The sequence below is a fragment of the Neoarius graeffei genome, chromosome 12 (assembly GCF_027579695.1).
Source record: "Neoarius graeffei isolate fNeoGra1 chromosome 12, fNeoGra1.pri, whole genome shotgun sequence".
In the NCBI taxonomy this organism is placed as follows: domain Eukaryota; kingdom Metazoa; phylum Chordata; class Actinopteri; order Siluriformes; family Ariidae; genus Neoarius; species Neoarius graeffei.
This window is the reverse complement of record NC_083580.1, coordinates 62,739,509-62,765,623: the sequence shown is the minus strand read 5'-3', so window position 1 is coordinate 62,765,623 and position 26,115 is coordinate 62,739,509. Positions and strand designations below refer to the sequence as shown.

Genomic DNA, 26,115 nt, shown 5'->3' with positions numbered 1-26,115 from the left:
AGATTTTTAATCTCAATTATTCTTTCCTGATTAAATAAAGGTTAAATTTAAAAAAACGTATAGCAAGAGCAAAAGAATTGGTCTTGTTGTTCCAGTACTTCCTGAAGGGACTATATCTCATGAAAATGCATTTAAAGATTTAATTCCTATTCTAATGAAAGATGCCCCATCTACCTTTACATTCATAACCTAATCTATGCATAGAAAAATAATGTTATTTCCAAATTTGAAAGAAGTATAAGTTTATACTGGGAAAGGAGTTATCACTCCATACACATGGTCCCATTTTTGTTGTTTTTGGTTTTGTTTTGTTTTTACTTTTCCAGAATTCAGCCATATCCAGTGGTTTTTCCCAGACCACCACACAAGTTCCTTCCTTAAAATGATTACATTTGTCATTGGTTGCTATGTACAATACATTGACCAAAGAAATGCGGGCTGTATTTTTTATTAACTGATTAAATCCATTGTCACAGCTGTAGATCCTCGCTTGGTTGATTCAACTCTGAAAGGTAATATATTGTACCTCTGGTTTATAGTCCACTTATTTTACACTTTCATATACAGTTCCAAGTATCTACTAATCTTGTTACTAATGTCAGGTCACTATACGGAATTCCATCACTCTCGTGCGGGCGAGACGGGCATCATCCGGTCTCGAGGCTTTCCTGATTCTTCCTATGATGCCAACACCTACGGTCAGTGGCAGCTCCGTGCCGACCCCAACCACAGAATTCAGCTGGAGTTTACAGTGATAGACCTGGAGAATGATTGCCACAATGACTTCATTAGAGTGTATGATTCCCTTGTCCCCAGTGAGAATCAGGTTATGGCAGAGTAAGTATTCCTTTGGTGTTCGGTGGAATAGTGGGAAAAAAATTTTAAACAAAAATCAAGACATTCTGATTTCTGACAAAAGGATATTAATTGGTACTGAATGTAAACTTTTGCACATGCTAATCTAATAGTTTTCCCAGGTGGGTAATGGTGCAGTTTGTAATTTTTAGATCTTTCCTGCTAAGTGAATTTTAAAGAAATCTTTGACAAGTCTTCCCAATACAAGATTAGTACAAGGTTTTTGTTTATTTGTTTGTTTGTTTTTTTACTTGTATGATATAAATCATCAGCAAGATCATCTTTATGTTCCGAGCAGAGGATGTTTCTCCTCTGAAAATCAGTCAAATGTGATTTGAATATGGCTATTTAAATGTTTATGATTTTGCTGTGTGTAATTTAGTAATTATAATAATTGTTATGATTCATTGAACCGTCACTGTCACCATTCCTTACTTATACAGGAAATGTGGCCGCTACACCCACAATGAACAGCTGGCTTTCCTCTCCTCTGGAAATGTCATGTTAGTTACTTTGGTCACAAATGGAGAGAAGAATTTCCCAGGCTTCAGTGCAAAGTACTCTCAGGTACCTGCAGAAAACCAAGGTACAGTTACAAGGTGATGTTAGAAGAAGAACTCTGGAGAGCTTTTGGATTATATTGCAAAGTCCATACAATTAAGAAACTCTCTTGTCTCACCTTTCAGGGTGTGGTGAGAAACTAACGGGGATGAAAGGCATCTTTACGTCTCCAGGCTTCCCCTCCAGTTATCCTCTCCAAACCCAGTGTGTTTGGAACATTAAAGTAACAAAATAAATTCTTTAACCGGGCATGCACATTGTGCTGGGTCACTGGGTAACATATATATATATATATATATATATATATATATATATATATATATATATACACCGATCAGCCATAAAATTAAAAACACTGACGGGTAAAGTGAATAACACTGATTATGTTGTGATAATGTGTCGGCACAGTGGTGTAGTGGTTAGCACTGTCGCAAGAAGGTTCCGGGTTCAAGCCCAGTGGCCGACGGGGGCCTTTCTGTGTGGAGTTTGCATGTTCTCCCCGTGTCTGCACGGGTTTCCTCCGGGTGCTCCGTTTTCCCTTACAGTCCAAAGACATGCAGGTTAGGCTAATTGGTGGCTCTAAATTGACCATAGGTGTGAGTGTGAATGGTTGTTTGTCTCTATGTGCCAGCCCTGCAATGACCTGGTGATTTGTCCAGGGTGTACCCCGCCTCTCGCCCATAGTCAGCTGGGATAGGCTCCAGCTTGCCTGCGACCCTGTACAGGATAAGCAGTTACGGATAACGGATGGATTGATGAATGGATGTTGTTACAATGGCACCTGTCAATGGGTGGGATATATTAGGCAGCAAGAGAAGAGTCAGTTCTTGAAGTTGATGTTTTGGAAACGGGAAAAATGGGTAAGCGTAAGGATCTGAGCAACTTTGACAAGGGCCAAATTGTGATGGCTAGATGACTGGGTCTGAGCATCTCCAAAATGGCACATCTTGTGGGGTGTTCCCGGTATGCAGTGGTTAGTACCTACCAAAAATGGTCCAAGGAAGAACAATCAGTGAACCAGCAACAGGATCATGGCTGTCGAAGGCTCATTGATTCATATGGGGCACAAAAACTAGGCCATGTGGTCCAATCCCACAGAAGAGCTACTATAGCACAAAATGCTGAAAAAGTTAATGCTGACACCTTTCTGTTTTAGCCAGCATTAACTTTTTCAGTAGTTTGTAATTCACTTTAGCTGTCAGTGTTTTTACTTTTATGGCTGATCGGTGTGTGTGTTTGTTTGTTTGTTTACTTACTCTCTTAATCCATCTTGTTCGCCCTCTCTCAGGTTCCTGAGGGAAAGTACATCATAATAAATTTCAAAAAGTTTTCACTGACTGATCCAGGACAGAGTCCAGACAACTGTACTAAAGATTACGTGGAGGTTAATGGCAAAAGGTTAGACCTTTTTAGAAAGCAAAATTATTTTTATATGGTTTAAATAAGTGATTAAACAAAGCAGGAACTTCAGCATTAATAGCATCCATAGCAAGAAATGATAAAGTAAAAATTAAGGTACATGATGGGGTTGTATAATGTGGCACATTACCACTGTAAAATGTTTTGATGATTGTTTTCCAGTAACAGCATGTCCTGAAGTGTCTTATTCATTTTATTCCACAATAATTTGCTCACGTTAACCATTTTAATTTATTCAAACATGATAGATCATACAGTTTATCCATTTATAGCTACATTTAAAGTTATGGAATTACATTCTGGCAGCCATAAAACAGTTGCCCTCTAAACAACCTCTAGTATTTCTCTCTCCTGAAGTTAATATGGCACAAAAAATGCAGCTTATCATGTTATAGAAGAATCCCAGAATAGTTCAAGTTTAAACTTAAAGTTACAGATTTATGTCTCACAGTTACAATGCATCTTCACACAGAAAACTCAACACATGCATTTTGTTAATCAGTTACAAGTTTCCTTTTGGCAGCACAGTAGTGGAGTGGCTAGCACTGTAACCTCCCAGCAAGAAGGTTCTAGATTTGAACCTCACAGCCCACTGGGGCCTTTCTGTTTGGAGTTTGCTTGTTCTCCCAGTGCCTGTGTGGGTTTCCACCAGGTGCTCTGGTTTCCTCCCACAGTCCAAAGACATGTGGATTGTGTTAGCCCTGTGATAGATTGGTGACCTGCCCAGGGTGTACCCTGCCTCTTACCCAAAGTTAGCTGGGATTGGCTCTCTGACAGCTAAGTAGTATAGATAATGAATTGATGAATGAAAGTTTCCATGTAAGTAGTTACGATAGAAATGATAATGTATTAGAATGAGTGATATGCACTGAGATGCTTTGCAGCCATCACTAATATCAGAGGTGCTCATCTCATCTCATCTCATCTCATCTCATCTCATCTCGTTATCTCTAGCCGCTTTATCCTGTTCTACAGGGTCACAGGCAAGCTGGAGCCTATCCCAGCTGACTACGGGCGAAAGGCGGGGTACACCCTGGACATGTCATCAGAGGTGCTGTTATAGAAAATTTATCAACACCTTCTGACCAGTCAGACTGGAGAATTCAACAGCACTATGGTATAAAGTAAAATAAATTAAGGTAAATTAACAAAACGTAAGCATTTTCCTGTTACTAAATGCCCTAAAACTTCCTGAACTCAGGTCTCAGTATTGGAATTTGCTTTTCAGTCTCAGTTCAGAATTTTGCCAGTTAATAACCACAAACATTTTCAGGTTAAACATTTTAGGTTAATGTTACGGTACTTACTTTGTTAATGTTACTTACTATGTATTAATGCTGAAGTTCATACAAACACATTAAAATGGTTATGTCTTCATATTGCAAAATATTTTTTAATGAAGATAATATAGTAAACATTTCCACATAGTAATGCTAGGAAGTATACTGAATTTCTTGTGTTTTAGGATATGTGGAGAAAAATCTGGAAAAGTATCCCAAATCATCAAAACCAGTAAGACAGATATCACATTCTTCTCTGACATGCCCTATGTAGACAAGGGCTTCTCTGCAGAGTTTGAAGCCTTCGAACCCTCTGATCGTATGTTCACTACTTACTCTAAATGTGTATTTTTTTTTTTTTTACTGAAATGAGATTTAATAATATGCATGGGGAAAATATGAACATGGAAATGTAATAATTATAATAGTACAGTTGTGGTCAGAAGTTTACATACAGTGACATGAATGTCATCTTGGATATGAATGTCATGGCAATATTTGGGCTTTCAGTAATATCTTTGAACTGTTCTTTTTCTGTGGTAGAATGTACAGCATACATGTTTAATATAAAAAAAACCCTAGAATTTGGTGCACAAGTTTTAATTTTCTTTGGGTTTTCTGAAATCAACACAGGGTTAAAATTATACATACAAGGTCAAAAATATTCATACAACACACTTAATATTTGGGTAAAATGTCTCTTCGCAAGCTTCACCTTTCCTAAACATTTTTGTTTACCATGAACAAGCTTCTGGCAGAATTCTGGTTGGATATTTCATGACTCTTCATGGTAGAATTGGTAGAGTTCAATTAATTTTTTTTTTCTTGGCATGGATTCGACTTATAAGCATGGTCCATACATTTTCAATAGAGTTGAAGTCAGGACTTGTTTTAAGCTTAATGTTAGCCTGCTTTATCCTCCACAACCAGCTCTGATGCATGTTTGGGTTCACTGTCCTGTTGTAAGTCCCAAGTCATGTTCAAGTTTCTGATGGTTTATGCTGAAGAATTCTGAGGTAGTCCTCCTCCTTCATTATTCCATCCACTTTGTGCAATGAACCAGTTCCACTGGCAGCAAAACAGCCCCAGAGCATGATGATCCTACCACCAGCTGGTACAGTGTTCCTCTGTACATCGTGGTCATTGTGGCCAAACAACTCAATCTTTGTCTCATCTGACCATACAGCTATCCTCCAGAAGGCTTTTTCTTTGTCCATGTGGTCAGCTTCAAACTTTAGTTTAGCTTGAAGGTGTCAATTTTGGAGCAGGGGATTGTTTCTTGGATAGCCGCCTCTTAGTCCATGGTGATCTAAACTGCAGACAATGATCCATCAGCTTCCAGTTCGTGGTAGGGCTGTGCCATGGTGGTTCCCAGGTTGTTCTTGACCATCCAAACCAGTTTCCTTTCAGCTGAGAGTGACAGTTTGGGTTTTCTTCAAGCAAAGTGGCTGGGCAAAGTGACTACACCTCACAATAACTTGGATACAATTGTTTGAACTGATCTTGGAATTTGCAGTTGTTTAGAAATGGCTCCAAGAGACATTCCAGAGTTGTGTATATCTGCGATCCTCTTTCTCAGATCTGCACTGAGCTCCTTGGACTTTCGCATTTTACTGTGTGTTGGTTAAGGCAGCTGGGCCATAGAAGGTTCACGCTGCACGCTGCATGCTGCACACTACACGCTACACGCGTGTAAAGAAAAGTGGACAAACGTAGCATGACTTGCTCTGGGCCATAGAACGGCGTTCACGTTGCACGCTGCACACTTCACGCGTGAAGCGTGAAATGAACATGCACACTTTTTTCTAGGCGTGAAGATGGAAATTCCAGTCAATGCATGCGGTCACCGCCGCGCCAGCCAATCAGAACGGGTCTAGGGAGATAACTCTATGCTTTCAGGGGAAAACTTCAGAAAAAATATAATTGAATGGTATAATTGAAAAATAGTTCTTCATCGGGATTGTCAAGCAGATTATAGAATGTTCGGTGAAATTCACCACGGGTTTCTCTCAGAAGGAAGTGTTCTCGGCTCCAAATTCTGTTCCTTTTTCTCTTCCTCTGTCTCAGTAAAAGCAGAATGAGGCAATCGTCGTCATCCGAAGAGTCCATATTGTTGGTTACTCGGTCAAAGTAGAACAGACGCAACACGTGAACATCCAAGCATGAAGTTTAATGGCCCAGGGTCCGGTTCTTCACGTGAACGTGTAGCGTGTAGCGTGCAGCATGCAGCGTGCAGCGTGAACCTTCTATGGCCCAGCTGCCTAAGCCAATGAGTGCTGTAAATAAATCCTTTTTATGAAGGCACAGAGAAGCTACCAGCTATAGTCAATCATAATCACTAACAGGAAGGCCTTGGCAAGATAAGAGACATTTTGGAAGTTTCAGCACCTCTGAATTAATAATCTGAGTTAGCATATGTAAATTTTTGACCCTGTATGTATAATTTTGACCCTGAGTTGATTTCAGAAAACCCAAAGAAAATTAAAACTTGTGCACCAAATTCTAGTGGTTTTTTTGGGGGGGCTTTTTTCACCTTTATTGGATAGGACAGTGTAGAGACAGGAAATGAGGGGGAGAGAAAGATCGGGAAATGACCTCAGGTCAGAATCGAACCCGGGTCCCCAGATTTATGGTATGGCACCTTATCCAACTGAGCCACGATGCCCCTGCTAGTGTTTTTTTTGTTTGTTTTGTTTTTTTTAATTAAAGATGTATGCTGTACAATCATTCTGCCACAGAAAAAGAACAGTTCAAAGAAATTACTGAAAGCCCAAATATTGCCACGACATTCATATCCAAGATGACATTCATGTCACTGTATGTAAACTTCTGACCACAACTGTATAAATATGCTTGTCTTTCAATGTGTAGGATGTCCTGAAAAATTCCTCTGTGAAAATGCTGCCTGCATTCCTCAGAAACTGAAATGTGATGGCTACAATGACTGTGGAGACATGAGCGACGAGAATGACTGCAGTCCGTTCAAATCCATTACTTTTAAATTTAAAGGCCATAAAATGAAATGTTCATGATCAGCCAAGACATGTTTGGTATCTGAAGTTTGCTTCTTTAGTTTAACACCGGAGCTATGAGCTTGATCTATTAACAATATTTTATAGCTACTAGTTTAACATTGCTTAAATCACACACTTGCCTTAAATGATTGTATAGATCATGTGTAATATCCATCAGTAATAACATGTGGAATCAACTGTAGCTATATTAGAATTTGAGTCACTTATAAAATATGTAGACTGATAAATTCAGAGTTTGGGCTACACCTCCTTACAGAGAGCTAAGCCAGAAAGTAATAATGTTAGTTAAGGGAAATGTAATCTACAGTATTACCAATATATGATACAAAAACATGTTTAGTAATGATGTTTGTCACCAGAGATCTCCTTTTATCTGCACAGTCTGTGATGAGTCTCAGATCAAATGTAAGAACGGCTTCTGCAAGCCCAAATACTGGCGCTGTGACAGAGTGAATGACTGTGGTGACAATACAGATGAGGAGAACTGTGGTAAGAATGGAACTGAAACATTGATTATACAAAAAGCCTTACAGTTTGGTAAGAATGCATAGTGAATATTTGTCCTGTCTGCAGGATACTGTAAAGCTGGGGAAATAGCCTGTCGAAATGGCCACTGTATCTCTGAGCAGAAGAAGTGTGATGGCCATAATGACTGTGAGGATGGTACAGATGAATCCCAGTGTCCTAAATGTGAGCCCACCCACCACAACCTTTTTTTTTTCTGTTTTGTGACTAGAGAGCATTTGGAGGAGTGTCCCTTATGGAGGACTAGAAGTAACATCATTTTTATTTGCAACTAATGTTGTTCTCTTCCAAAGTGGATGGTAAATAGAAAAGAAGTTTCTCCAAAGAGCTACCGGTTTCACTCTCTGTGATGGTGTGATAAGCTCAGGGAGAGATTTGGAGTAGAGCTGCTCCTCTTCTGAATTTAAAGGAGCTAGTTGAGACGATTCAGGCGCCTTAAAAGAATGCCCCCTGGTCAGCTACCATTAGAAATGCAGCAGGCACATTCTACTGAATGAAGACCTCAGGGCAGTCCCAGGATCCTTTGGATTATATTTCACAGGTGGCTTGGGAAGAACTGTTTATCAGGACTAGCTGGAATCTGTAGCCAGGAATATAGAAGTAAGGACAGACGTTCTCAGCCTGTTGCCAATGCAGCCCTGAATAGGATATGTGGAAGGAAACTGAATGAATGGATGAATGAATGAACACATTTCACTAAACAGGCTTTCCATCTTTTTATCAGCAAAGTTAGTGTCCTTGCTGATCCCACATTTCAATTGTACTTCTTTAATGAAAGAAATCCAGTATGTTTCCTATGAAACTAATGAGATTGGGCAAGCTAGAAAAACCCCAGTTCATCAATTGTGGCCTTTTTCTTTTATCAACTACTGTATAGACTGGTAGAAAAGACAAATGAGCTGTCCCACTGCCTGTTGCACAGTGATACTTGGGATAGTATAACATGACACTAAAAACATATTTGATGTTCTATCAAAGCGGCTTATTCAGAAATATAATAATAAAACATAGATATATTTTATCAGCTATAATCAATTAAAAGGTACCAAAAAGGTTCTTTAGGTGTATGACCACTTTTGTTGGTGCCACAGAGAACTGAAAAAAAATGGCACTATAAATGTTATTGTAATGTGGAAGGACCTTTGTGAAGGGAAATTATTCAGTTTATTGTGTCCACCCAGAAAGAATTATGAACTCAAAGGTTCTTTAAGGAACCATAAATACAACGCAAAAACACAATTCCAAAAAAGTTGGGATGCTGTGTAAAACATAAATTAAAACAGAATGCAATTATTTGCAAATGGTTTTCGACCTATATTCATTTGAATACAATACAAAGATGAGATATTTAATGTTCAAACTGATAAACTTTATTGTTTTTTTGTAAATATATACTCATTCTGAATTTGATGCCTGTAACACTTTCCAAAAAAGTTAGGACAGGGGCAGCAAAAGACTGAAAGTTGTGGAATGCTGAAAAAAAAAACCACCTGTTTAGAACATTCTACAGGTAAACAGCTAATTGGTAAATGGAAAGGCTTAGTCATTCATAGGTTGGCAAGGCAAGGATGGGTGAGGTTTGCACTTCGTGAAAAACTGCATGGGCAAATCATCCAACAGTTTAAGAACAATATTTCTCAACATTTAGTTGCAAGGAATATAGGTATTTCACCATCGACAGTCCATAATATCATCAAAAGATTCAGAGAATCCAGAGAAACCTCTGCATATCGGGGTAAAGCCAAAAACCAACATTCAACGCCTATGACTCTTGATCCCTCAGGCAGCACTGCATTATAAATTGACATGATTGTATATTATATCAGGATAATTCTAAATGGGCTCAGGAACATTTCAGAAAACCGTTGTCGGTAAGCACAGTTCATCGGTGCATCTAACATGCAAAGCGAAAGCCATATCAGTAACATCCAGAAATGCCGCCAAATTTTCTGGGCCTGAGCTCATCTGAGATGGACTGATGTAAAGTGTGCTGTGGTCTGGAAAGTCCATCCATCCATTATCCATAACCACTTATCCTGTGCAGGATCGCGGGCAAGCTGAAGCCTATCCCAGCTGACTATGGGCAAGAGGCGAGGTACACCCTGGACAAGTCGCCAGATTATTGCAGGGCTGACACAGAGAGACAAACAACCATTCACACTCATACCTACAGTCAGTTTAGAGCCACCAGTTAGCCTAACCTGCATGTCTTTGGACTGTGAGGGAAACCAGAGCACTCGGAGGAAACCCACACAGACATGGGGAGAACATCCACACAGAAAGTCCCTCATCAGCCACTGGGCTCGAACCCAGAACCTTCTTGCTGTGAGGCAACAGTGCTAACTACTACACCACCATGCCACTCTGGCAAATCCATGTTTCAAATCTGGGCTCAGCCCGAAGCGGTGACGTGGGCCCGACCTCCTGTGGGTTCACCACCCATAGAGGTAGCCATAGGGGGCTGGTGCAGTGTGGATTGGGCAGCAGTTGAAGGCAGGGGCCTTGACGACCTGATCCCCAAACACAGCAGCTAGCTGTTGGGACATGGAATGTCACTTCACTGGGGGGAAGAGCCTGAGCTTGTGCAGGAGGTTGAGAGGTACCAGCTAGAGATAGTCGGGCTCACCTCCACGCACAGCTTGGGCTCTGGAACCCAGCTCCTCGAGAGGGGCTGGACTCTCCACTTCTCTGGAGTTGCCCATGGTGAGCGGTGGCGGACTGGTGTGGGCTTGCTTATAGCTCCCCAGCTCAGCCACCATGTGTTGGAGTTTACCCCAGTGAATGAGAGGGTCGCCTCTCTGCGCCTTCAGACTGGGGAGAGGGCTCTTGCTGTTGTTTGTGCCTACGGGCCAAATAGCAGTATAGAGTATCCGGCCTTCTTGGAGTACCTGGGAGAGGTACTGAGAGGTGCTCAGACTGGGGACTCCATTGTTCTACTGGGGGACTTCAATGCTCATGTGGGCGACAACAGTGACATCTGGAGGGGCGTGGTTGGGAGGAACGGCCTCCCCGATCTGAACCCGAGTGGTGTTTTGTTATTGGACTTCTGTGCTAGTCACAGTTTGTCCATAACAAACACCATGTTCGAGCATAGGGGTGTCCATAAGTGCACGTGGCACCAGGACACCTTAGGTCGGAGGTCGATGATCAACTTTGTTGTCGTTTCATCTGATCTCCGGCCCTATGTCTTGGACACTCGGGTGAAGAGAGGGGCTGAGCTGTCAACTGATCACTACCTGGTGGTGAGTTGGATCCGCTGGCGGAGGAGGAAGCCGGACAGACCTGGCAGGCCCAAACGTATGTTGAGGATCTGCTGGGAACGTCTGGCCGAGCACTCTGTCGGGGAGGTCTTTAACTCCCACCTCCGGGAGAGCTTCTCCCAGCTTCTGAGGGAGGCGGGGGACATTGAGTCTGAGTGGACCATGTTCTCTACCTCCATTGTAGACGCGGCTGTTCGGAGCTGTGGCTGCAAGGTCTCCGGTGCCTGTCGTGGCAGCAATCCCCAAACCCGGTGGTGGACACCGGAAGTAAGGGATGCCGTCAAGCTGAAGAAGGAGTCCTATCGGGCCATGTTGACCTCCGGGACTCCTGAGGCAGCTGACGGGTATCGGCAGGCCAGGCGTGCCGCAGCTTGGGCAGTTGCGGAGGCAAAAACTCGGAACTGGGAGGAGTTCGGGGAGGCCATGGAGAAGGACTATCGGTTGGCCTCGAAGAAATTCTGGCAAACTGTCTGGCGCCTCAGGAGGGGGAAGCAGTACTCTGCCAACACTGTTTACAGTGCAGGTGGGGAGCTGTTGACCTCGACTGGGGACATTGTCGGGCGGTGGAAGGAATACTTTGAGGATCTCCTCAATCCCACCATCATGTCTTCCATTGAGGAGGCAGAGGCTGATGACTCAGAGGTGGACTTGTCCATTACCCAAGCCGAAGTCACCGAGGTGGTTTACAAGCTCCTCGGTGGCAAGGCACCGGGGATGAATGAGATCCGCCCTGAGTATCTCAAGTCTCTGGATGTTGTGGGGCTGTCAGCCAAGACAGCCTCCTCTCCAGTACAATTCAGCCAATAGTTGAACCTCGGATCCAGGAGGAACAATGCGGTTTTCGTCCTGGTCGCGGAACACTGGACCAGCTCTATACCCTTCATGGGGTGCTCGAGGGTTCATGGGAGTTTGCCCAACCAGTCCACATGTGCTTGTGGATCTGGAGAAGGCATTTGACCGTGTCCCTCGTGGTATTCTGTGGGGGGTGCTTCGGGAGTATGGGGTTCGGGGCTCTTTGCTAAGGGCTGTCCGGTCCCTGTACGAACGGAGCAGGAGTCTGGTTCGCATTGCCGGCAATAGGTCAGACATGTTCCCAGTGCATGTTGGACTCCAGCAGGGCTGCCCTTTGTCACCGGTTCTGTTCATAATTTTTATGGACAGAATTTCTAGGTGCAGCCAGGGGCCAGAAGGAATCCTGTTTGGGAACCACAGGATTTCATCTCTGCTTTTTGCGGATGATGTTGTCCTGTTGGCTTCTTCAAACCAGGACCTTCAGCATGCACTTGGGCGGTTTGCAGCCGAGTGTGAAGCAGCTGGGATGAGAATCAGCACCTCCAAGTCCAAGGCCATGGTTCTCGACCGGAAAAGGGTGGCTTGCCTTCTCCAGGTTGGTGGAGAAGTCCTGCCTCAAGTGGAGGAGTTTAAGTATCTCAGGATCTTGTTCACGAGTGAGGGAAGGATAGAGCATGAGTTTAACAGGCAGATCGGTGCAGCCTCCGCAGTGATGCGGTTGCTTTACCGGTCCGTTGTGGTGAAGAAGGAGCTAAGCCAAAAGGCGAAGCTCTCGATTTACCGGTCGATCTATGTTCCGACTCTCACCTATGGTCATGAGCTTTGGGTAATGACCGAAAGAACAAGATCATGGATACAAGCGGCCGAAATGAGTTTCCTTCGCAGGGTGGCTGGGCGCTCCCTTAGAGATAGGGTGAGAAGCACAGTCACTCGGGAGGAGCTCGGAGTAGAGCCGCTGCTCCTCCACATCGAGAGGAATCAGCCGAGGTGGCTCGGGCATCTCTTTCGGATGCCTCCTGGATGCCTCCCTGGGGAGGTGTTCCAGGCATGTCCCCCCGGGAGGAGGCCCCGGGGAAGACCCAGGACACACTGGAGGGATTATGTCTCTCGGCTGGCCTGGGAACGCCTCGGTGTTCTTCCCGAGGAGCTGGCCGAGGTATCTGGGGAAAGGGAAGTTTGGGCTTCCATGCTCAGACTGCTGCCTCCGCAACCCGGCCCCAGATAAGCGGAAGGAGACGAGACGAGACAAGAAATCTGGGCTAAATAGGAAAAGATCCATCCAGATTGTTACCAGCACAAAGTTCAAAAGCCAGCATCTGTGATGGTATGGGGGTGTGTTAATGCCCATAGCATGGCTAAGTTGCACATCTGTGAAAGCACCATTAATGCTGAAAAGTACATACAGGTTTTGGCACAACATATGCTGCCATCCAGACGATGTCTTTTTCAGGGACGTCCCTGCTTATTCCAGCAAGACAATGCCAAGCCACATTCTGCACGTGTTACAACAGCATGGCTTTGTAATAAACGAGTGCAGGTGCTAAACTGACCTGCCTGCCTCCCATTTGAAAATGTGAAATACAAAATACAACAACAGCAACCCTATACTGTTGAGCTACCAAAATCATTTATCAAGCAAGAATGGGAAAGAATTTCACATTCAAACATTCAAGAATAAGTGTCCTCATTTCCTTATGCTTGCTGAGTGTTGTTAAAAGAAAAGGGATGTAACAAAGTGGTAAATATGTCCCAACTTTTTAGGAACGTGTTGCAGGCATCAAATTCAGAATGAGTGCATATTTACAAAAAAATAATAAAGTTTATCAGTTTGAACATGGCGGCACGGTGGTGTAGTGGTTAGCGCTGTCGCCTCACAGCAAGAAGGTCCTGGGTTCGAGCCCCGGGGCCGGCAAGGGCCTTTCTGTGTGGAGTTTGCATGTTCTCCCCGTGTCCGCATGGGTTTCCTCCGGGTGCTCCGGTTTCCCCCACAGTCCAAAGACATGCAGGTTAGGTTAACTGGTGACTCTAAATTGACCGTAGGTGTGAGTGTGAATGGTTGTCTGTGTCTGTGTCAGCCCTGTGATGACCTGGCGACTTGTCCAGGGTGTACCCCGCCTTTCGCCCGTAGTCAGCTGGGATAGGCTCCAGCTTGCCTGCGACCCTGTAGAAGGATAAAGCGGCTAAAGATAATGAGATGAGATGAGGTAGACAATAAGTGGTTTACCTGTTGTCTTGTGTGTTTAGCTATAGTCCTCACCTGCTCCGAGTTTACCTTCAAGTGTAAGAACAACATTTGCATCAGCAAGCAGAATCCAGACTGTGATGGACACAAAGATTGTGAGGATGGTTCAGATGAAGAAGGCTGTGGTAAGTTTAGTTTAATTACTTTACTTAGTCACTTATTCATGACTACTCCAATGCCACCTGCATTTGTGGCCAGGAATAAGCAAAATGTATTGTTATACATACATGCTGTACATACATATATAATGCCCCAAATGTAAACACACCAGATAACCTCTCAAATATTGTAACTAAACAGCTCCAGGGTCTCTGGTTTGATCTTGACCTCAGGTTAATATCTATGCATGTTCTCACTGTGTCTAAATGGGCTTTCCCTACATTTTCTGGTTTCCTTCAACTTTCCAAAAAATATACCAATAGATGGATTAGCTATGCTAACACTAATACTAGCACTAGGTATTCTTCAGAAAGCACACTAGCGGTCTTTATTACATCAGATGTTATATTTTTCTCTTATGTGTTACCAAGAACTTTACATACAACCCCGATTCCAAAAAAGTTGGGACAAAGTACAAATTGTAAATAAAAACGGAATGCAATGATGTGGAAGTTTCAAAATTCCATATTTTATTCAGAATAGAACATAGAGGACATATCAAATGTTTAAACTGAGAAAATGTATCATTTAAAGAGAAAAATTAGGTGATTTTAAATTTCATGACAACAACACATCTCAAAAAAGTTGGGACAAGGCCATGTTTACCACTGTGAGACATCCCCTTTTCTCTTTACAACAGTCTGTAAACGTCTGGGAACTGAGGAGACAAGTTGCTCAAGTTTAGGGATAGGAATGTTAACCCATTCTTGTCTAATGTAGGATTCTAGTTGCTCAACTGTCTTAGGTCTTTTTTTGTCGTATCTTCCGTTTTATGATGCGCCAAATGTTTTCTATGGGTGAAAGATCTGGACTGCAGGCTGACCAGTTCAGTACCCAGATCCTTCTTCTATGCAGCCATGATGTTGTAATTGATGCAGTATGTGGTTTGGCATTGTCACGTTGGAAAATGCAAGGTCTTCCCTGAAAGAGACGTCATCTGGATGGGAGCATATGTTGCTCTAGAACCTGGATATACCTTTCAGCATTGATGGTGTCTTTCCAGATGTGTAAGCTGCCCATGCCACACGCACTAATGCAACCCCATACCATCAGAGATGCAGGCTTCTGAACTGAGCGCTGATAACAACTTGGGTCGTCCTTCTCCTCTTTAGTCCGAATGACACAGCGTCCCTGATTTCCATAAAGAACTTCAAATTTTGATTCCTCTGACCACAGAACAGTTTTCCACTTTGCCACAGTCCATTTTAAATGAGCCTTGGCCCAGAGAAGACGTCTGCGCTTCTGGATCATGTTTACATACGGTTTCTTCTTTGAACTATAGAGTTTTAGCTGGCAACGGCGGATGGCACGGTGAATTGTGTTCACAGATAATGTTCTCTGGAAATATTCCTGAGCCCATTTTGTGATTTCCAATACAGAAGCATGCCTGTATGTGATGCAGTGCCGTCTAAGGGCCCGAAGATCACGGGCACCCAGTATGGTTTTCCGGCCTTGACCCTTACGCACAGAGATTCTTCCAGATTCTCTGAATCTTTTGATGATATTATACACTGTAGATGATGATTTGTTCAAACTCTTTGCAATTTTACACTGTCGAACTCCTTTCTGATATTGCTCCACTATTTGTCGGCGCAGAATTAGGGGGATTGGTGATCCTCTTCCCATCTTTACTTCTGAGAGCCGCTGCCACGCCAAGATGCTCTTTTTATACCCAGTCATGTTAATGACCTATTGCCAATTGACCTAATGAGTTGCAATTTGGTCCTCCAGCTGTTCCTTTTTTGTACCTTTAACTTTTCCAGCCTCTTATTGCCCCTGTCCCAACTTTTTTGAGATGTGTTGCTGTCATGAAATTTCAAATGAGCCAATATTTGGCATGAAATTTCAAAATGTCTCACTTTCGACATTTGATATGTTGTCTATGTTCTATTGTGAATACAATATCAGTTTTTGAGATTTGTAAATAATTGCATTCCATTTTTATTTATAATTTGTACTTTGTCCCAACTTTTTTGGAATCGGGGTTGTACTAGCTTGATCATATCAACTGTGCCAGCTAGCTTGCATCCAGCTTGCTAGCTAGAGAAATGTAAGATGCATAAAAATAACATTACTGATTATTTAACTGGTTTTAGCAACATGCTGGATAAAAGGGAATCACACAATGTCTCCTTTCCCTCCCTTTAATATATATCTGGTATTGCATAGCAATAGAGAAAATGACACATCGTGTGTTTTTTTTCCATTTATAGTTACAGTTAATGTTGGGGAATGTCCACTGAACAAGTTATGTTGTAGTTCCTGTTATAAATTATATTATTGCAGAGTTAAACTTCCCTCACCAGTTTTTCTTTTTCTCACTACTGAGCATAATAAGACAAAAAAAAATCCTCTTTCTACCACTTTGCTGACTGAGCATTGACACTGGAGACCCGTTCTATTAATGTTAAATGAACATAACCTCACAGAAAGCACTACTGTGTGAGCTGCTGTTATAGCACGTAAATCAACATCAGAACAAAAATGAGAATTCAAAAGAACACGAAACCAAATATCAGAAATACTGTCCATCTTTGGATATTGCTGTGTTCATGTTAAGTAGTACCTCAACATATTCCCTGAATAGTTATGTGTTTGTGCTGATTTCTCTACAGACTGTGGTATAAGGCCATACCAGTCCTCTCAGATTGTGGGTGGTAAGGAAGCCAGTGAAGGCGCCTGGCCCTGGCAGGTTAGTCTTCATTTAAAGGGAAGGGCTCATGTGTGTGGAGCCTCCCTAATTAGCAACCTCTGGTTAGTCACTGCGGCACACTGTATACAAGAGACTAACAGGTATGTCTACTCCATCTACTTTAAGTACTCATTCATTTTTATTTCAATTCTCCTATTTAATGTTAAGCAGCAAAGCCCTTCTGAGATTAGTTTCTTGTTTTTGGGGCGGCTCTGAAATATTCACAAAAACATTAAGAAATCAAATCATCACCGGTTGCAGAGATGATTATAAATAATAGAATTAAACAGGTAAGGAGTAGGAAAATAATCAACAACAGGGTGGTGTGAAACAACTTGAGTGGAGTTACTGTTACCACAGCATAGGTACTATATTATTTTCAAATAAAAGTGTGCCTTGAAGTGTTTTATTTTGCTTATGCAGAGCAATTGACAACACTTTTTTTTTTAAATCCAGTTATAGTTGTGTTTAATGTTCTAGAACAGGGCTTTTCAAAGTGTGGGGCGCGCCTCCCCTAGGGGGCGCCAGAGTTCTTCGGGGGGGGTGCAACGTGAGGAAAAATAAACCAGAATAAGTTACTATTGCGGACATTTAGCGAACTTCAGCTAGCCTTTGCCAGAGACAAAATGGACCGATTTTTAGTACCTAAAGCTACAGTGAGTGAGGAAACAGAGTCTGGGCCAAGCAAAAAAACAGACCCTCCAGGATTTCGCGATTTGCAACTTCAATGCAAATTCAACCAATCCCCGCGAATTCAGGGCGGTGTTGCTATTATATCCAATCACCGCAACTTTCCCGCAAATTTGACCAATCGTTGGCGTCGTCTTGAGGTGACGTCGACAAACTACCTTCCGCCTTACTTCCATGTATATGTTCAAGAGAAGCAGCATGCGCGCAGTGTTGCCAGATTGGGCGGTTTCAAGTGCATTTTGGCGGGTTTTGAACATATTTTGGACTGGAAAACGTCAGCAGTATCTGGCAACGCTGCATGTGCAAGTCAGTGTTTATGTAGGCTTAAATTCTGTTACTGAAAGTGTGTGATGTTTACAGTGAAGGACTGTGTGCACTTTACATTATTTTTTTACTTAATACAAGAAATTAATGGATGCCAACATTTTTGTCAAAATGGTATTTTATTTTCCATTGTTTAGGCAGCTTCAGCATTATACTGTGAGATTCTGTTCAAATTGTTTTGTTTTGTTTTTTGTTCTATGAAGCCTGAGCCATTTATTCTACACTAAGTAACTTTAAAAATGCACATTGATAAAACTTGCTGAATTCGTGCTGAGTTTATCTCAAGAAGAAAAGAAATATATCACAATGGAAAAATAACTTCGTTCCGCCCGAATAAGTTCCAAATCTGTGCTCAAATCAGAATTTAAGGGAGTTGTACTCAATAACGTACAATATGACTCGGGTAGTCAATGACATGGACAGGCTTTAATTTTCAAACAAATTTTGCATACACTGTACACACACAATCTTGCCTATAAATACCCGGGGGAAATGATGGGAAAATTGTCATTATTGAAGATGCCACGCCTAAGCCAAAATCAACGTGAACAGGCCATCGGGATGTTGCGTGCCGGAAGTACACAAACAGAGGTCGCCCGGCACGTCGGTGTTCATCATTCGACCATTTCCCGTTTGAGTCAGCGTTACAGACAGACAGGGAGCACCAGGGATCGTCCACGCCCTGGTCAGCCTCGAGTCACGACGCCAGTTCAGGATCAGCACATCAGGCTAGCTCACCTCCGTGACAGATTCCTGACACCCTCAGTCACTGCTGCTGAGACCCCTGGACGACACAGACCCAGAATCTCCAGCATGACGGTCCAAACATGGACCAACTGTCACTTTGAATTTTTTTATTGTGAATTAATTCTTGAGTTTGACAATAAATGTCCTTTATCGATGTTTCAAGATGTGTGTGCATTACATACAATATCATAAATTTCAAATATATGCATGGATCTAAAGTGATATCGTGTTGAATTCCATTGTGCGTTTTTAAAGTTACTTAGTATATTAGTTTATAATTATTGTTTAATTTAGTCTTCAGGAGAGACTGCCTGCACACAGTACTAGTATTAATAGTTTTTTTTTTCTTACATGAAAGCTGAGGCATTTATATTATATTTTAAGGTAACTTCATGTTGTGCTGTGAGGTTCTATGCACTTTAACTTTTGAACCAACTGTCATGGTCCTACCTGTGGTTTTCCTCTCTTCAGGTAACATTTCCACTCCTCTCCACTCAGTATTACCTGCCACGCCCGCATACTCATCCTCTTATTAACTTTCAGTAGCTGTCATTGGCTGTTGCCCATCACCTGCTCCTCCTCTGTGGGTATTTAAACTGCGGTCCTCCCAAGCTTCAGTGTCAGATCGTCTTCAAGGCATCGACTCCGTCAACTCTTCAGTCCTGGTAACCTGACCCTGCATTTCTGTCCCTAATCTTGCTATCTGTTCTGTGACTCTGTGTTCCAGCCTGTTCCCTACTCCTGCCTGTTGTGCTGTCCTGTCTGTCTGCTGAGGGACTGCTTGCTGGGAGACTGCCTGAAATCCAAGTGCTGTCAGCTTATAGCCACGCTACTCTGACAACGCCTGATCATGTCTGATCTCAGAAGCTAAGTAGGGTTGAGCCTGGTTAGTACTTGGATGGGAGACCACAGACATCACCACCATGCTCCCACCAGCCATCCCTGCCTCTCAGTCTTCTGGCCATTGAACTTCGCACATCCTCCCTTTCCCCTGCTATCAATAAAACTCAACATTTAACTTGCGCTCTTGGGTCCTCGTCTGTTTATCCTGACAGAACGATCTGACCATCATGGACCTAGCGCCCTCCCTGACCAGCATGGTGATTGAGCCCGAAATGACTGCCCTGCAGCGACTGGAATGTACAGAGGGAGACATAAACCGGATGTCCGATGACATTGCATCTCTGCTCCAGCTTGACCACCAACAATGACAGCAGTTCAACCAGCAGCAACAACTGTTTCAACAACAACAGCATCAACTAACCCAGGTCCTGCAAGTACTCACCACTCCATCTGCTCATGTTCCTCCTGCTCTGGCCCCCGGTGACCCGGAACCAAAGATTGGTAATCCGGAACGTTTCAATGGTGACCCAAACCAGGTCCGGCTATTCCTGACCAGCTGCTGTATCCAGTTCTCTCTGCAGCCCAGGACCTTGTCAACGGAGGGAGCCAAGGTGGGGTACGTCATCACTCACCTGACCGGCCGGGCTCGGCTGTGGGGGACAGCAGAATTCGACTGGCAGACCCCGGCCTGCGCCTCCTTCAGTGCCTTCGCTGAGGAGATGTTAAAGGTGTTCGACCTGGGCTCGTCAAAAACAGAGGCGTCATGAGCACTGATGAGTATCCGTCAGGGCAACCGGACGGTGGCGGACTACTCCATCGACTTTCGTACCCTGGCGAGGTGCAGTTCGTGGAACATGGCGGCGCTAGTGGACGCCTTCCTCCACAGTTTGGCGGACTATGTCAAGGACGAGCTCGTTTCCCATGAGCAACCCCCGACACTCGATGAGGCCATTGCCCTTGCCATGTGCATCGATCATCGTATCCAGATCCGTAGACGAGAGAAGGGGCGTCCTAGTCAACCTGCCACCTGCATTCGGGGGGAGTCTTCCGCTGCCCAGTTCCCGCCTGTCATGCCCCAAAGCCGACATAATCAGTCTGAGCCCATGGAGATCGGCCGTGCCTCCCTCTCCCCCGAGGAATGACAGCGCCGCCTGACCTCCATCCGTAAACCCCTGCTTCAGCTCCGCCTTCAGCTTCCCGACACCACTTGTGCCCTGACCGCCCTGGTGGACTCTGGAGCCGAAGCCAACATCATGGATACAGAGTTCGCATGGCAGCTGGGTCTGGGTCGCCACCATCTCACTCCACCCTTTCCTGTACGAGCGCTGGGTGGAAATCGTCTCGGCACAGTTACACACATCACAACCCCCGTGACCATGTTGCTGTCAGGAAACCACCAGGAGTCCATCCAGTTCCACCTCCTACACTCACCTGGCCAACCACTCATCCTAGGGTACCCGTGGCTCTGTCTACACAACCCCCAACTTGACTGGGAGACTGGCACCATACGAGAGTGGGGAAGGGGCTGCCATCAGACCTGCTTGAAGAGAGCCGTCCTGCCAGCCAACCAGGAGACCACCAGCTCCACCCCCGACATATCCAAGGTTCCTGTCTGCTATCACCACCTGAGAGAGGTGTTCAATAAGTCCAAGGCCACGTCGTTGCCCCCACACCGACCATACGACTGTGCCATCGACCTCCTGCCAGGCACCGCACCCCCTAAGGGCCGTCTCTACTCCCTGTCAGCCCCGGAAAGAAAGGCCATGGAGGACTACATAAACAACTCTCTGGCTGCTGGCCTAATCCATCCATCGTCCTCTCCTGCCAGAGCTGGATTTTTCTTCGTGGGAAAGAAGGATGGTTCTCTTCGCCCATGCATAGATTATCGGGGCTTGAATGACATTACAGTTAAGAACCGCTACCCTCTGCCACTACTCTCCTCCGCCTTTGAACTGCTGCAAGGGGCCACAGTGTTCACCAAGCTAGATCTCCGGAACGCTTACCATCTGGTGCGAGTAAGAGAAGGCGATGAGTGGAAGACTGCGTTCAACACCCCGACGGGACATTATGAATATTTGGTCATGCCATTCGGTCTCACCAATGCCCCAGCAGTGTTCCAGGCGCTGGTAAACTACATCCTTAGAGACATGCTCAATAAGTTCATTTTCGTTTACTTGGATGATATTTTGATCTTCTCAAAAACCCTGTCTGAACACACCCACCACGTCCAGTTGGTCCTGCGCCGCCTGCATAAAAATTCGTTGTTTGTGAAAGCAGAGAAGTGCGAGTTCCACGCTCAGTCTGTCTCGTTCCTGGGATATGTGGTGACCGAGGGCAGCATTCAAATGGACCCTGTGAAGGTGTTGGCAGTGACGTCATGGCCGGTTCCAGAGAGCCGTAAGAAACTGCAGCAGTTCCTGGGGTTCGCCAACTTCTATAGGAGGTTCATCCGGGGCTACAGCACCGTGGCAGCCCCACTCACCGCACTGACCAGCATCAAACAGCCCTTCCAATGGACTGCAGCAGCTGACAAAGCCTTCGAAACCCTCAAGGCCCATTTCACTTCAGCTCCCATCCTCCGGATGCCTGACGCCGAGCGGCAGTTTGTGGTGGAGGTAGACGCTTCAGATGTGGGAGTCGGGGCAGTGCTTTCCCAGCGAGCAGCAGAGGATGGAAAAATGCACCCCTGTGCCTTCTACTCCTGAAGACTGACCCCAGCAGAAAGCAACTACGACATCGGCAATCGTGAGCTACTGGCTGTCAAGCTTGCCCTCGAGGAGTGGCGCCACTGGTTGGAAGGGTCTAAGGTTCAGTTTGTGGTCTGGACAGACCACAAAAACCTGGAATATATCCGGACAGCCAGGAGGCTAAACTCCCGCCAGCGCTGGTGGTCACTATTCTTCACCCGATTCAACTTCCTTTCCTACCGTCCTGGCTCCCACAACATCAAGCCCAATGCACTCTCCCGGATGTTTCAGAGGGATGAGGCATCCAAGGAGGAATTAACACCCATCCTCCCAAGCCCCTGTGTTGTTGCTGCCCTGACCTGGGACATTGAGGAGCAGGTTCGAGAGGCCATCAGGGACCAGCCAGGCCCCAGCACTTGCCCCTCCAACCGTCTCTATGTTCCAGCCGACCTGAGGTCTCAGGTGATTCAATGGGGACATGACTCCCGCCTGGCCTGCCACCCCGGGGTCACACGCTCCCTCCATCTGCTGTCTCAGCGATTCTGGTGGCCGTCGATGAGGAAGGACATCCAGGATTTTGTGAGAGCCTGCCCCACTTGCAACCAGCACAAGTCCCCCAGTCAGCCCCCAGCTGGGTTACTCCAGCCCCTGCCAGTACCCATGCGTCCCTGGTCCCATGTCTCCCTGGACTTTGTTACTGGTCTTCCTCCATCGGAAGGTAATACAGTCATCCTCACCATTGTGGACCGCTTCAGTAAGATGACCCACTTTGTGCCTCTCCCAAAACTGCCAACTGCGAAGGAGACTGCCCGGGTCGTCTTAGAACACGTCTTTCAGGTCCACGGCCTGCCCAGGGATATCGTTTCTGACCGAGGACCGCAGTTCTCCGCCAGTTTCTGGAGGGAATTCTGACACCTCCTCGGGGCCACTGCCAGTCTGTCGTCCGGGTTTCACCCACAGTCAAATGACCAAACGGAGCGCATGAATCAGGAACTGGAGAAGGCACTTAGGTGTGTGGCTTCACGCAACTCCCACGCCTGGGCTCAACATCTGCTCTGGGTGGAATATGCCCACAACTCCCTCACCAGCTCTGCCACTGGACTCTCCCCCTTCCAGTGTGTGTATGGCTATCAACCACCTCTGTTTGCCAGCCAGGAGGGAGAAGCCACCTGCCCGTCTGCTCTCGCCTACGCCTGCCGCTGCTGCCGCACGTGGGCCCAGGCCCACACCGCACTCCTGAAGTCCAGTACCAGCTATGCTATTGGGGCTAACCGGCGGAGGACCCCTGCACCCATTTACCACGTCGGCCAGAAGGTATGGTTGTCTGCTCGAGACCTACCACTACGGGTGGAGTCACGCAAATTGGCGCCTCGCTACATCTGACCCTTTCCCGTACAGAAGGTCATCAGTCCCACGGCAGTTCGGCTGCTACTGCCCAAGACCATGAGGATACATCCCACCTTCCACGTCTCCAAACTCAAACCAGTGCACAAGAGCCCCCTGGTCCTGGCAACACCGCCGCCTCCTCCTCCACGCTTCATTGATGGTGGACCAGTCTACACGGTCCAGCGACTGCTCCGCTCTCGACGAAGGGGTAGGGGCATCCAATACTTGGTAGACTGGGAGGGTTATGGTCCTGAGGAGAGGGCATGGGTCCCCGCTGGAAGGATTTTGGATCCGGCCCTCATCGCTGACTTCCATCACCTACACCCCGACCAGCCCTCCATCCGACAGGGTCGATGTAGGGGTTCTCACCATACGGAGCCACTTCCGGACCCTGCCGCCACCCCTGCTCCAGCGTCCGAGTCTTCCGACAGCGAAGATGGTGTGGAGACTATGGACACTGACTGGTCAGAGGAATTCTGACCCTCCACCAGTATTCCCCCTCCTCCCGCCCGTCTTGGTGGGTCTGCACCTAGGGACTTCTGGAGCCGTCCCTTGAGGGGAGGGTTCTGTCATGGTCCTACCTGTGGTTTTCCTGTCTTCAGGTAACATTTCCACTCCTCTCCACTCAGTATTACCTGCCACGCCCGCATACTCCTCCTCTTATTAACTTTCAGTAGCTGTCATTGGCTGTTGCCTATCACCTGCTCCTCCTGTGTGGGTATTTAAACTGCAGTCCTCCCAAGCTTCAGTGTCAGATCGTCTTCAAGGCATCGACTCCGTCAACTCTTCAGTCCTGGTAACCTGACCCTGCATTTCTGTCCCTAATCTTGCTACCTGTTCTGTGACTCTGTGTTCCAGCCTGTTCCCTACTCCTGCCTGTTGTGCTGTTCTGTCTGTTTGCTGAGGGACTGCTTGCTGGGAGACTGCCTGAAACCCAAGTGCTGTCAGCTTACAGCCACACTACTCTGACAACGCCTGATCATGTTTGATCTCAGAAGCTAAGTAGGATCGAGCCTGGTTAGTACTTGGATGGGAGACTGCAGACATCACCACCATGCTCCCACCAGTCCTCTGGCCACTGAACTTCACACACGCATATCCTCCCAACTCCCTTTCCCCTGCTATCAATAAAACTCAACATTTAACTTGCGCTCTTGGGTCCTCGTCTGTTTATCCTGACACCAACAGGTGCATTTGGATAAGTAAAGCCTATTTTTCTGCATTTTTGTAGTCCTGGTAATCTTTTATATTGGTAAAGTTGTTTATAGGACCATTTCTCAGTGTCTGTTTTTTTTAATCAATAGTTTTTCAGTAATAACTTAATATTTAACATATCACTCAATTTTAATCACAAAAAGAGAAAATCGCAACAATTTCTCGCAACTTTCACTTCCTCCTGCAATGTAATCGCAACAAAAACCTAAAAAGCACCGCAACTTTCATCACAATTTTTTGGAAAAACCCCCGCAACATCAGACATTTTAGCCCACAACATCCTGGGGGGGGACACACTGAAAAAAGAAGGAAGTATGACCACGATTATTTAAAGTTTGGATTTTCATGGACTGGATCTGAAGATGCTCCACTGCCACAGTGTGTTGTCTGCCAAGAGGTGCTAGCTAACGATGCTATGAGATGTTTAAAATGTGGAAAACAAGATGTTTTTAAAAAGCACAGATGTTTAAAATGTGTAAAAGAAAAAAATAAAAATGTGTACAACAACCATTTTTTTTAAAATACGAATGGAACATTAAGTATAGCAACAACAAAAATTGTAAGGGGGGCGCTGTTGTTTATTTGCTGTCTGAGGGGGGGCTGACTCTCCCACACTTTGAAAACCCCTGTTCTAGAACATTATATATAAAAGCAGTAGCTTAGTGGTTAAGACCTTGAGCGTCTGTTCAGAAGGTCATGAGCTCAAATCCAATATTGGCAGCTTGGCTGTGCTGGAATTTGACCTCATAACTTTCCAGTAATATGCCCTCAACTGCTCAGTTGTATAAATGAGAAAAATGACAGTCACGCTGGATAAGGGTGTCTGTAAAATCTAAGCTTTATTATGTTATGGCTTACATTACAGACAATATGAACAGTTTTTCTCTCACCAGGCTCGCTTTTCTCTCTCCTAAAGTGACAAAAAAAAAAATACACCTTGATAGTCCTTGTTAGTGTTCCCCCAGCTGGAACGGTCAACTTCTCGAGACCAATGCCCCCATGCTACCTGCAGAATTCTGGGACGGAACACCGCAAAAAAACAGAGAACCAGAGATCGGTTTCACTGCTGTTTATTCACAGTTTTCTCGCCAAAGATGAAATATTACAAACACCTTTTATAACAAATTATAATCTCTCTAAACGGCCTATTGTGTCTGTCGAATGTGTGTGTGTTTGTGTGTGACCTCAGAGAGGGGTGGGTGTAAGATGTGTGTGTGTGTGTGTGTGTGTGTGTGTGTGTGTGTGTGTGTGTGTGTGTGGATATCTTGTGCTAAGTCAGCAAATCACATCTTAATTCCAATTCCTTAATATGTATGTGTGTAAGTGAAAATATATCCTGTATACATTTCAGATGTTCTAACAGATCAACATTTACCTCATGTTCTGATAGAATGTTCCAAAAC

General features: G+C 45.1%; 1 protein-coding gene across 3 annotated transcripts in view; it reads left to right on the top strand.

Annotated features, from left to right (window-relative positions):
- Positions 1–26,115, top strand: part of st14b (ST14 transmembrane serine protease matriptase b) — a 38,888-nt gene that overhangs the window by 6,778 nt on the left and 5,995 nt on the right. For 2 of the 3 annotated variants that reach the window (XM_060936176.1, XM_060936177.1), the window contains exons 7-17: positions 477–512; positions 603–837; positions 1,299–1,441; positions 1,542–1,639; positions 2,705–2,814; positions 4,301–4,434; positions 6,987–7,091; positions 7,532–7,639; positions 7,724–7,840; positions 13,972–14,094; positions 16,744–16,921. In XM_060936176.1, coding sequence (XP_060792159.1) covers positions 477–512; positions 603–837; positions 1,299–1,441; positions 1,542–1,639; positions 2,705–2,814; positions 4,301–4,434; positions 6,987–7,091; positions 7,532–7,639; positions 7,724–7,840; positions 13,972–14,094; positions 16,744–16,921 — 1,387 coding nt within the window. The remainder of the gene's footprint in view (positions 1–476; positions 513–602; positions 838–1,298; positions 1,442–1,541; positions 1,640–2,704; positions 2,815–4,300; positions 4,435–6,986; positions 7,092–7,531; positions 7,640–7,723; positions 7,841–13,971; positions 14,095–16,743; positions 16,922–26,115) is intronic. The other variant, XM_060936178.1, reaches the window with a different exon arrangement.